The 13,535-nt window shown below is 48.9% G+C and overlaps 1 protein-coding gene across 5 annotated transcripts in view; it reads right to left on the bottom strand.

The window, feature by feature from the left end:
* AFAP1 (actin filament associated protein 1) overlaps positions 1-13,535 on the bottom strand; it is a 150,187-nt gene that overhangs the window by 23,501 nt on the left and 113,151 nt on the right. For all 5 annotated transcript variants that reach the window (XM_061145434.1, XM_061145437.1, XM_061145433.1 and 2 more), the window contains exons 10-11: positions 9,183-9,394; positions 3,771-3,916 (exon numbers count right to left, since the gene is read on the bottom strand). In XM_061145434.1, the coding sequence (XP_061001417.1) occupies positions 3,771-3,916; positions 9,183-9,394 (358 nt within the window). The remainder of the gene's footprint in view (positions 1-3,770; positions 3,917-9,182; positions 9,395-13,535) is intronic.

Below are 13,535 nucleotides of genomic sequence, written 5' to 3'. Positions count from 1 at the left end.
TTTTTCAAAAATGTGACCTTCTCATATTTGGTTCAGATGAATATTCCACTCATCTGGGTCCTAGGGGAAATATTTTTAGTCAAGATTTCTCTTAAATGTTGTTACCAATTTGCTTATTATTGTTGAAGTTACATGTAGACGTAGGAGAGGCTTTTAGAAACTAATAACATCCAAACGGTACAGTTAACAACCATGAACTCCTTTCTTTTATGTCACTGTAGATGTGAAGATTTTGCAAAACTGGACTTAAGGATGTTATGCTTCTTAAAAAGCTCCTTTAATGTGCTTTATTTACCATACAATTAGGAGACTCACTGTAGTTCACTTACACTTTCCTAATTAGACAGAATCCTCTTATGGGAAAAAATAACAAGAATGAACAGAACAGTGAGCACGTGATCACTGTCACCCTGGTTTCCAAACAACAGAAGTAAGAGCGTACAGGTAGTCTGTACCTCAGAAACCCTCCAACACTCCTGGAGATGGTCCGGTAAAGCTGTATAGGACGGCCTCACTTTGTCAAGGCCATTTGCCTTCGTTGGGTGGAACATGGTGGCTTGATTCCTAACATGTGCACGCTCAATCGCTCAGTCGTGTCCAATGCTTTGTGACCCCGCAGACTGCAGCCCGCCAGGCTCCTCTCTCCATGGAATTCTCCAGGCCAGGATGCTGGAGTGGGTTGCCATTTCCTTCTCCAGAGGATCTCCCTGACCCAGAGATCGAGCCCGGGTCTCCTGCACTGCAGGCAGATTCTTTACCAGGGGGCCACCAGGGAAGCCCGATTCCTGAACGAGGCCGACGTTATCTTCCCTCTGCTGGGTCCCCTGCTGCTGCTGATGCTGCTAAGTCGCTTCAGTTGTGTCCGACTCTGTGCGACCCCATAGACGGCAGCCCACCAGGCTCCTCTGTCCCCGGGATTCTCCAGGCAAGAATATTGGAGTGGGGTGCCATTGCCTTCTCCCTAGCCAAGCATTAAGTTAACGTTCATCCCACAACCCCATTCAGAACTACTCCAGTCTCCCACAAATACCACTTGTGTGGAGAAGCTAGATGGTGGTGTTGATGTTAAACAGAACTAGTGCAAACATCTGAATTTATCTTTGAGTTTATCAAAGGATGTCAGAGTCTTCAAGGGCCCAGGTGGGCTTGTCAACAGTTGTTGGTATGTTCATCATCACTTGCTGATCATACAACTCCATCACCTGCTCTGTTTCAATCCGCCTCCCTTGAGCCCCAGTCCAGATTCTCCGAGGATGAGAGAGATAGAAGCGGGAATCCAGGGATCAGAGCTACAACAGCCCGAAGTTTCAGATATCACATTACCTAAACTCTGTGTTCTACAAAAAGGAAGCTGGACACTGAGAGGTTAGGAAGGACATGTCCCAAACTTTTCCGTTTAGCACCTGCTGCAGCAGGACAGAACCCAGGTCCCTTCCTCCTGGCCCAGCGCGCCTTCCGTCATAACCTCACAGGCATTACTTTACGCAAAGGACCCAGCAAACTCCGGCCGGGCACGGCCACGTCCACTGGTTCCAGGACTGAGCTGCTGCTTCTGCCTGACCACGGAGAGCTGAGCATGGTGACAAAGGAGCGTGGTTGTGCTGGGGACACATGCTCTGCAAAGCTGAAAGTGCCCGCTGACTTGCCCTTCACAGGAAAGGGCGCCCAACCCCTGCTCTGCACAGCGCACAGCACGAAACAGGAACCAGCTGTTTCCATTTCACAGGTGCCTTCCGGCAGACGAGAAGTCCTCCCGAGCTCTAAGTCTCTACATCCTGTAGAGTTACTGAAGACGCCGAAGAGCTTTGGTTTGTGTGGGTGTTCACTATCGAGGCTGACGGTACTTGCAACTGAAACTCAGGAATGTGTTCACCTTTATTCGTTCAAAAACAACAGGAGTAAATCCACTGTATTTCAACATATTTTTATCAATGTTAATGATACCTTTTTAAAATTTTTAAAAAATGAGAAAAATGGTACTGTTTGATATGCTTGTAAATCTATTCCATGTCTGGCTCAGTAGAAGACAATGGATTATCAAACTTGCTTCTGCGTTCAATCAGTTGTAATATGTTGTTTTGGTTGAAGTAGGCGAAGAAAATCCAGCCTCCTACAGATATTTAGTTGGAAAAGTGAGGTGTATTTTAACAGCTTTTCCAGGTCATGGAAGATAACTCTTTGATACTACACCAAAACTCAATGAGTGGTAATTTCTTTTTTTTTTTTTTTTTAGTGGTAATTTCTTAATGATTAGTTGCCATGTAGAATCTGAAACTGTATCAATGAACTTGCTTGCACGCTTTGACATGAATACCCATTCATTTATATTGCTTGTGGGAGGGATCTTTTACCTGTGCATGACTGATGCAGACCTTCCAAATGCACACACTTCATTACACAATGTCAAAACTCAGACTTAACATCACCACCGATGTTCTCACAAAAGTCTGAGTACCAGTAAGACATCGGCTCGGAGTGGAAGATAGAACACTCCTAGAATTCTCAATTCTCAGTGAAAGTTCAGCTCCATCGCAGGCAACGAACACTGCCGGCCATCTTCCTCGAGATGAGAGGCTCGCTCAGTTCATTTTTGAAAAAGTGTCTGCAAATGCCTACGTCTGAATAACGACAGTTCAGCTGTGAATTGTTCTTTCCAGTAAAAATGAAAAAAAAAAAACAAAAACGGTGGTGGGATGGGGAGGAGCTAGTTGAGTTAGTAACTCAGTCACATAAGAGCATTTCCTCAAGATAACACGACAGTTTAGTCAATAAAGAGCTTTGAGTGTCCTACCCCCTACCCGCTACGTCTCATAAATGTCAAAAAGATGTGGACTCAAGAGAGTTAATAAAAAAGATCCACCATCTGGCCCTTCACAGAAAAAGGAACAATTTCAATGCTTGACCATGGATGTCTCAAGTGAACCTAGCACCCTCTTTTGCTACAAAGGCATGGTGGTGACCGTGGACACAGCACTGTGTTAAGCGACCACTTAAGATGGTACTAAGGGACCTGCCAATTTACCCCCGTCCCTGGTTCCTTCTGCATCACTGATGCAAATGCAAAGAACAACAATAATTTCTTAGCGCCATTATGGGAACAGTTTTGACCTTTGGGACTGCCTAAAAAGAGTTTTGAATACCCACAGGGGTCTGTGGACCATACCTTGAGAATTGCTGCATTAATTATCCTGACCATGATTATGTGAAAGAAATACTCATTGTTTAAATGTTTTTATACATAACAGCCCTTAAAAAAAAAAAAAAGATCATATTGAAGTTTTAAAAGGATATGATTGATGGCTTTGAAAATGCAGTCCTCACTTATACAATAAGGAGAATTATTTCTGCTTTATAGAACTGTTTCCCTAAGACAGGGGTCAGCAGACTACAGTCCAGGGTCAGATATGGCCCACTGCCTGTGTGTGCAAATAAAGTTTTATTGGCACACAGCCATGTCCACTCATTTATGTGTGTGACCGTGGTGGCAGCTGAGCAGTTTTAACAGGGAACATTTGGTCTGCAAAGCCAAAAATATCACTGTCATGCCTTTTGCACAAAAAGCTTGCCAACCCCTGTTCTAATACAAAACACAGATGGTTGAAATGACAAATATTTCACCAGAATCTGCACTGACACAAAAACGGAGAGTCTTGAGTAAGTTTTTCTTTTCTTCCCCCTTTAAGGCTATACACTTACATAAAAGGGAAGAAATTACGGAAAAAATGAAGTCGTTTAACTTCAGTGCCCTTCCTCACGGCGGAGGATCTTACCAGAAGGTTTGCTTGGCCGTCTGGATGACGTTCGCCGACATCTCCACGTCTATGTAGTCGTAGTGCAGGGCCCCGGGGTCTGTCGAGGACCCCGTCTCGGCCAGCAAAATCCCAATCCATCTGCCCATGTCTTCAGAAGAAGATGCCTGGTGAGGGGAAGAGGCGGAAAGAGCATGTTATGTAAGTAACAGTACGGTTTTCACATTTTCATAGACGTGTCAGTAGAGAGACACCACGACAGGAAAGGCCCGGTAACACGGGCACGTGCAGATGTAGACGATGAGGATGCAGTCACTGCCTGCGTCACGGGGTCAACACCGCGTTCACGCTAAGCCTTACTGCCGAAGCTGCACAATGACCATGCCCCAGGGAGGAAAAACCAGAGGTGCTAAACGCCTCCCAGTTATTCCAGGGAAAGGCACTAGGGTGTAAGACGTGGAAGCTAATGGGATTATTTAAATCTCAGCCACAGGAGGCTGTTTAGAAAGCCTCCTTACTTAGGCAAATAAAATCTGGGCAGCAGGAGGAGCCCCTCCAACCACAGGTGCCTAACCTGGACAGCGTGTCAGGTCTCGGCCACTGTGGGCACCAATTTTGCTGACCAAGGAGCCCTTGTTGTGGTCTCTGACGTGGGCCTGCAATAGCAATTTTATCACCCTGACTAGACGGTACAGTAAATCAACCCACTTCTGTTTTCATAGTAGTTGTGTGGATACAGTTGTCGTTGTACTGACAAGCATTGGGCTGCTTTGTGCATGCTATCTTTTTAGGAAGTTTCAAATGCTCCCCAAGTGTCATCTGCCCGATTTACAAGTCTGACATAGATCTTTAAGATTCAGTGCATTAAAATTCTAAGCTGTCCCTGTTATGTGATTCAGAAGGTCGATTACATTACTCATAATAGCATTTTAAATGCCTAAATACTTTCGGTATTCAAATATGTGACTAATGTTTAAAGTTTATGGAAAACAGAGCTTTGAGGTACCTGAATGTGAAAAAAAATTAATTTTTAAAGTTTTTGTAAAAGTTACAAAATTTTTATATAAAGAAAGATGTGTGACTTGAGCCTAAACCCTTAAAGAAAACTGGGCTTTCAACAATGTAACCTGGATGAGTTGAACATTGATCAGAGTATAACTAAGCATATACGCCTCGTGGTAGGCACAAAACCTCTTGGGAGGAAGAGCGGCTGAGGGGAGAGAAGTTTTCTGCGCGCTGACAGAACTGATCAGCGACTGCACAAGTGACAGCCCGTGCCTGGCCAGTGTCGCATGGGGCCGCTGGACAGAGGGAAGGGATCCCAACTGTGCGCCTCACAGAGAGCAGGAATGTAACCAGCGTTTGCCAAGTTAATGAACACCTGGATACTAGAAAAAAATCACAGATAGGTTCTCTTCACTGGTCTTCTGCCCTTCCCCAAACAAAAACCTATGTCAAGAATGTATCTGTGACGATCCTCTAGCCATGCACTCATCATTATTTAATCTAAGCATTCTTAAAAGCATTTTAACACAATATCTAAGACATTGTGGATACTATTACACTCTTAACTATTTTCCTCGTTGTTCAGAAATTTCCTCAGACTTTTAACAACTACCTCAGTGGTGTTATACTGAATTTAGAATATTAATTACAATCTTGTGGCTTTTAGTAGATAAATAGGTAGAGATTGGGCTTTCCTGGTGGCTCAGCTGATAAAGAATCTGCCTGCAATGCAGGAGACCTGGGTTTGATCCCTGGGTTGGGAAGACCCCCTGGAGAAGGGGAAGGCTACCCACTCCAGTATTCTGGTCTGGAGAATCCCATGGACTGTACAGTCATGGGGTCACAAAGAGTTGGACACGACTGAGTGACTTTCACTTTCAGGTTGAGATGCGAGTGTATACACGCGTGGGCTTCCCTGGTGGCTCAGACGGTAAAGAATCTACCCACAATGCAGGAGACCTGGGTTCCATCCCTGGGTCAGGAAGATCCCCTGGAGGAGGAAATGGCAACCCACTCCAGTGTTCTTGCCTGGAGAATCCCACGGACAGAGGAGCCTGGCGGGCTGCAGCCCGTGGGGTCACAGAGAGCGGACACGACTGAGCGACTAACACTACTACTACTGCTACACATGTACATGTGCGTGTGTGTAATATGCATGAAAACATGCCTGAACACATGTGTGCATAAACATGTACACACACGCAATTTCCTATGACACCCCAGTAACCTAGAGCACACCTGCCACCCAGATCCTGGCTTCTGAGCACCACCACCCACCAGGAGGAGTCCTCTAGAGCTCTCTGGACCGTGGTTGATTCCAGCAGGCCTGGGGCAGGAAAAAGTCCAAGATGCGCCTGGAATATCTTGGTGCCTCATAATGTGAGGAAAGAGCTCACAGAACAATGGCAACTGCAGTGTCTTTATTCTGGGACATAGCAGAGGTCACATAGCTCAAAGGGCTTTCCACTGACCAACTCTGTTAATCTGACCAGGATAAACCCTGACAATATAGGATTATACTCATTGATTAAAACAATAATCTCTGAACCCCTGCTCATATACAAACACACATGAATAAATGAATGACTAACTAATTAAATGAGAGGAAGGGAAATCTCCCTGATAGCAGATACCAACTAACAAATGTAGAGGGAATAATGGAATTAGGAAGTCGCCATTCAGCAACTGTTTCAGGCAAGACTCATTCATGAATGCTAAAAGTCAGCTGGTAAAACTGTGAGTGGTAGGATAGCTCAGAGAATCTTCCCACATGAAGCTTATTAAAGACAAATGGGAAACACGGTAACTCCGCAGTGGGGAAGCCGTGCAGACGCCCCACCCACAGGGTCAGAGTTACCACCACCAGTCGTGGGGCGGACCGGCGGCTATACTGGCTGACGTGATGTACCGCACACCACGCCACTGCTTCCGTGGGCCCTGCCAAGCGTGCTGACCCCAGATGCAGATTTCCGGGAAAACAGCAGATACCCCCAGACTGAGGGGTCCTCTACATGATAACTGCTCTGTACCACGCCCGGTATCAATGTCGTGAAACCAGACCGGGAGAGCCAAAGAGACTGCAGCCCAAGGCAACATATCACCTGGGGTTTCCTTCTGCTTACAAGGGGCATTCCTGGGGTAACTGGGGGAGTCTGATTAAAATCTGAGAGTCAGATAATTGAATTCCCTGGTTTTGATGATTATGGAGTGGTTTTGGTAAAGGAATGCTCTCGTTCTTTAATAAATTCACCCTGAAGTGTTTAGAGAGAGAGGGGCAACATGTCTGTTTTTTCCTGAAAAAAAAACATACAGAGAGAAAAAAGAAAGGCGGGAGAGACCATGCAAGAGATACCAAACGTGGTACCATGTTAGTATTTGGGGGATGTGGGTAAAGGGTATATGGAATTATGTGTACTGTGTTCACAACTCTTCTGTAATTCTGAAGTTATCTCAAAAGTTAGGATAAAATGATCTTAGAAAGTGTACAGAATACAATTTTACTGCCCGCATCACTGCATTTCCTTAACTGGTTCAGGCAGACTCTGCTTATGCTGGAACACTGAGCGTGGTTAGTTTTCTGAGGGTGTGCGTTTGATTCCACAACTGGAATAGGGAAAAACAATGAAACATAACCACCATCTTTCGGGGACATGAGGCTGCGCCTACAGGGCGGGGAGTAGAGACAGGACAGGGTCCTGCTCACCCAGCCCTCCCTGCCCCTGCCCACGGGGTCTCTTGTCTCCACCCGGCATCCAGGCCAGAGACTCCCTTTCCACCCCTGAACCCAGCGTGTGCCAGCCCACGCCTTCCTGCCCTCGCACTCCCGTCAGACCTGCTGCCAGGCCTCTCAGGTGACACCTGCCTTCCGCACCAAGAGTACAGTTTCCTCATTTACGCTTTCAGCTTTTTTCCGCTGCCATCTGCCCCGCAGCGTTTAGCCCGCGAAAATGCTTACCAAGTACACCGACCCTGGCCTGGTGCTGTTTCACAGACAAATAAAGAAGCCGAGAGAGAAAAACAGATTGGGTTGTGATCAAAGTCTGCAACAGAACCAAGACGGGGGCCCAGACACCTCAGCCCCAGCCAGGCCTGCTTCTCATCTGTGAGGTCAGCCACCAGGGCGGGCTCAGACCTTCGACCTGTGACCTCAAAGCATCCAAACCATTGGGCGAGAAGCTCGTGGGAGGAAGAACTATGACGTTAATCATTTTTTGTCCTCACCAAAAGAAAAAAAAAAAAGCAGTCTCTGAAACAAACTCCTATCTCCTACCAGGATCTTCTAGGTTGGCTAACTGGCCGTTTCCTCCACTGGTCAGCATCACTGCGTGTCAGGAAGCATTCAACAGGAGGCTTCCCGTGTGCTGTTATGTATCTGTCAGGAAACCTTTGGCCCTTATTAATTCCTGAATATTCAGGAATTAAGAGGAGAGGCACGCCTTTCCCGGGGCTGAGTAATCCAGGCATTTCCTTTGTTAGTTTCTCATTATGGTGATAAGTACCGTCTTCTCTCTTTAATAGGGATCGCCTTGTGTTTTGTAAGTCTGGAATTTTAATCTTTATCTTTGCTGAGAATAACTACAGTATATGTGCCCATGCCATGTTGATTAAAACACCTTTGCTCCATCAGAGCTTTGGTCCCCGTGTCTGTCTTTCTTTCTCTTCCTCTCTTTCTGTCTCTCTATTTCTGGCTGATACCCTGGAGCGTGAAAGCCGGCTGCGTAACCCAAGGAATATTAGCCTCTTTCCCTCTTTCACTTTCTCATCATCGACTCCGGACGACCAGGTTCCGGTCCGTTAAAGGACCAACAACTGCGGTCACTTAGAATCTGGCTTTGCATCTGACTGGGCTTCCCTGGTGGCTCAGATGGTAAAGAATCTGCCTGCAATGCAGGAGACCTGGGCTCGATTCCTTGGTTGGGAAGATCCCCTGGAGAAGGGAATGGCTACCCACTCCAGTATTCTTGCCTGGAGAATTCCACGGACAGAGGTGCCTGGTGGGCAATGGTCCATGGGGTCAAAAAGAGTTGGACACAACTGAGCAACTAACACACACAGGCTGATTAATTTAGACCACACGCTGGCCATTTTACCAAATCCAAAACATCCTGATTTCTGTCAACTGTACAACATAAACATACTTACATGTACACTGGAAAATTCTACACTCTATTTAAGTATACATATGTGTGTGTCCATATGTATATGTGTGTATACATATGTATACATAGGTGTATCTTTGTAGCTTACTCATGATAATGCTAAGTGAAAAAAAAAAAGACAAAGCAGAAAAAGGTTTGAATTAATAGAGAAGCAGAAAATAAATTAATAATAGCCCATTAACAAAAATTTTTAATTTTAAAAATGAAAGCTTTCAGGGTGTAGTGAAGAAATTAGTTTTAACTGCCTTTCCCTGAGAGTGGCCCCTACCTCCAGCACGGCCACCTCCTGGCCGTTGCGAAGCAGCCGGAAGGTCAGGGGGTGCTTGGAGTCCAGCCCCGGGATGACCTCGCAGCCGCGCAGCGGGATGGAGGCGATGTGGGTCTTCAGGTCGGCCCTGTCCTTGTGCAGGATGAGCTTGTTGTCCTTGACTCGGCACCAGCGCTCCCTCCAGCGGCTGTTGGAGAGCACGTTCAGGTAGCCTGCAACCAACGAGAGAAAGCCGTCAGCCCGACGGGAGGGACGCGCCCGAGGAGGGAGTGAACCAGGCGGCCTGCAATGAGAGCGGCCGTCAGCCCCCCAGAAGGGACGCGCCCGAGGCGGCCACGAGGCGGGAAGGAACCCCGCACACAGCACACCCGAGCACAGGCTCCTGGGAGAGGAGCCACCACCACGAGTCGACTGCTCCCATCAGCTCTGGGGGCCGGGACAGCTCAGACCTCCCCGGAGCCCGACGCACCGCACCGCATGATGTGGCCAAGCGCCAGCTCCCGGAAACGCCTTCAGGACCCCGGAGCTCGACCGGGCATCTGACAGCTCGCTGAGGCATTGGTGGGTAGAAGGAGAGAGGATGAGGACGCACAGCTGCCCTCAAAAAGCTGAAGGGGCCTCACCCAGGAAAGGGCCCAGGTTCATTCCAAGTGGCTGCAAAGGACACAGCTAGGCCAAAAGCCCCCGGGCGGCTGATTCTGGCTTCCCATGAGGAATGAAACTATCTGCAAAGGGAAGCTTTCCAAGAAACAGGCAGCCTGGGGAGGTGGTGAGCTCCCCACTGCTGGAAGGATTCCAGCAAATGACAGCAGGTCTTCAGGATGAGACTCCAGCCCAGAGAACAGAGACGCCCTTCCTCGGCCCTCTGATGGGAGGATCTGCTGAGGTCTGAAGGCCTGGGTCTGACGCATGTGGAAACCCGCCATCCACATCTCTGGGGCTGCGCTGCATCAGCGCAGCACGGATGGAATGCAGTGGAATTACAAGAAGAGCTGTCGTCACGTTTTAATCTCCTCAAATAGGAGTAACTGATCATTTTCATTTGCCACAAACATACAGTGCATTTTTCTACAAGTAACAAGGAATGAAAAGCAGATATCACCGGGTGGCTATGACTTCTAACTCATCCACAGGGCCAGTAAAAGACTGCACCGGTGAGAGGGAGGCAGCGAGGGGAGCAGCATGTGGAAGGCAGGTCAGGAGGAAGAAGGGAATCAAGGGTTCCTTAGGTTATCCAGCTGCTCTTTCGACTCACACACACACATACACATGTGTACACACACAGGTAAACACACATGCACAATCACACACACGCGCAGTTCAAAAAAGAGGATCCTTCCTTAGTGGCGCAGGGGTTGAGAATCTGCCTGCCAGTGCAGGGGACACGGGTTCATTCCCTGGTCCGGGAAGACTCCACGGGCCCCAGAGCAACTGAGCCCGTGTGCCATGAACGACTGAGCCTGTGCTTCAGAGCCTGCGAACCGCAACTGGTGAGACCACGTGCTGCAGCTACCAAAACCTGCATGCCCAGAGCCCATGCTCTGCAACGGGAGGAGGTGTTCTCATGCAACACCGCCACGAGAAGCCCGTGCGCAACAATGACGGGCAGTCCCTGCCCACCGCAACCAGAGAACCTGTGCAAAGCAATGAAGGCCTAGCGCAGCCAAAAAAAACAAAGAGATTTTAAATAAATACATCCGTTCTGACCCCTGTTTGTTTTTTTTTAATGTCTTCCTAAAGGCAATTTGGACCATGCTTTTTGCTTCTTTTCTCTTTGACACATCACACACTTTGTTAGCAATGGATCAACACTATAAAGGCAAAAACCAAATGAAAATTAAAAGACCAAACGTATTTTCAGGGCCCAGAATGGTGCTTCCTCTTTTCCGTATAAATATGACTATAAATAATTGCTCAAAGAGCTTACTAGGGAAACACATAACAGTACTTAAATGTTCACATCCCTGAATGTGACGTCAGTTCTCCCAATATATCACCCTAAAGGGCACCTGGAACTGAAACCTCAGTTTTGCTACACAAGCTGCTGTATCTGTAAAATTACAGAGAAAATGGAGAAGCAAGTCCCCTGTGTTTTACACACTGAAGGGGCGTGAAGACAGGCTGGGGAAGCCAAGTTCACAAAGGCGAGGAGGGAGGTCACGCCCTGATCCATGAGCCCTATTCACGGCCTCCCAGCAAAGACCCACCTGAAGTTCTTCAGAGAGCGAAAGATGGCAGAGAAAGAGCTGCGGTTTTCATTTGGGAAACAGTATTTGTAAGTGTCACAGTTCTGACACATTCTTTTGTAAGCTCTCCTTAAAAAATACAGTCAAATATAACACTCGAACATCCAAGGAATGGCTGTTAGAACTATTTACTGTCTCTGACTTTGATATCACCTGTAAGTCATCAATCACACTGAAGGCCTGTCTTTGGACTTATATGGAAACAGCTGCCGGTACATTCTGGGTGTGAATGGATACACAGGACGGCCGATGGATAGCAGAACAGGGTGTATGATTAAGAAGAAACAAGCCGAAGCCTGGGGTGGCTCTCAACTACCTGAGCCTGCTTTGGGCACACGTCTGTAAGGGCTCTGGGGCGCAGGGCACGGGCGGGCGTGACCACCGGGGCTGGCAGAGTGGAGGCTCATGTGTACCTGGGGCAAGTTCTCACCTGGGCCTTGAGAGGTGCGGGGAGCTCTTCAGGCCAGGGGAAGCGGGGAGCGCGGCAAACTAAGACTTGGCATGTCTAGGAGCCTGGTCATAGGAAACCTCAGACGCTACTGTAGGGACCTGGCCTTGACGCAGAAGACGGTGGGGAAGGACGGTGAGGGAGGAGATGCTAAAATGTTTCTGGAGGACTTGAGGTAAGTCTGCCTTGTCAGGAGCAGTGACGGGATTCCTCTGGACTTCCGCAGGACTTCTGGATTTTAGAATCACCACGTGGGCACACCTGTCCCGGGTGCAGGGCTGGGGAGGTGTGTGTGTGGGGTGTGTCACAGGTTCTGAGCACGGCCTGGCCAGCCAAGAGAACGACCCAAATCCTGGAGAGGCGAACGGGCCTGCCAGCTTTTCTTCCCTGACCGAGTCACCAAATGCTGTGAATTTCTCAACATGCGAGTCACAGGAGGAATGATTACACTGGACAGATTCACACTTTATTTAGAGCATGACTTCACAGGCAATTACCATATTTTAACGCCTTCCTCATATTTAGGTACAGTGACCAAAAGGGAAAAGAGAAATGAGGACCAAAGTGGGTAAGAGGCCTGTCTCTGTAAACAGCAAATGCCACAGAAACAAGCCCACATCTGGCTCGTGGCCTCCCCTGCCAGGCTCACCGGCCACTCCCAAGAGGTGGCCCACATTCCTACTTCCTGGGCAGGGAGAGGCCACGCAGGGACACGGCAGGCGGCCCATCTGAGGCTCCCGGAGCCAGGGGCAGGCCCCACGTGCCCTAGGAGTCTTCTTCTCGCTCCCCCTCCACCACACACACACACACACACACACACACACACACACACACAGAGCCAGACACACACACACACACAGACACACACACACAGCCAGTCTGTGATGGGATCGCTGTCACCCCCTACTCCACCACACACACACACACACACACACACACACACACACGGCATATGCACACACACACAGATACACATAGACAGACACACACACAGCCAGTCTGTGATGGGATCGCTGTCACCCCCCACTCTACTACACACACACAGACACACACGCACACACACACAGATACACACACACACACACACGCACACACACACGGCCAGTCTGACGGGATCGCTGCCAACACAGGCCCCATCCACCCCAAGCCGGCCAGCCGGAGCAGACGGCCGCCACCAGGGGGCAGCACGGGGCAGCCAGGCCCGGGCGCGGGCGGGCCCTGGTCACCTAGGTGCCCTGCCGTGAGGCAATGCCAGGGCCCTTTCATTTTTCTGGCTTGTTTGTTCCCACTTATCATGTCATGAGGAGAAGTTGCTGTATCTGAACAATCTGGAAAGTTCCGTTTGATGTTTTGAGAACATCTTTGCTCCGAATCCTGAAGAAAGAACTCTTTAAGGCTTCTTACAAGAGCGTGGTGGCGAGCGCGCGCGTTTCCATGAGGACGGCCTGAGACCGACCTGACAGGCACAGCTCCGGGCTCAGGACGAGGGGGCAGCTGCAAGCGCCCGCGCATCCCGCTGTGTGGGGACCAGGCGGCTCCCGAGTCCCAGCCGCTGCAGAAGGGCAGGCAGGGAGGCCTGGCTGAAGGGGGGCCAGTGTCCACTGCCTTCTCTAGGACGGGGAAGGGTGGTGCTGCCCAAGGGGGCCTCTGTGCTCTGGT

Source organism: Dama dama, chromosome 6, assembly GCF_033118175.1.
Source record: "Dama dama isolate Ldn47 chromosome 6, ASM3311817v1, whole genome shotgun sequence".
NCBI classification, from domain to species: domain Eukaryota; kingdom Metazoa; phylum Chordata; class Mammalia; order Artiodactyla; family Cervidae; genus Dama; species Dama dama.
This window is presented reverse-complemented; position numbering and strand designations above follow the sequence as displayed.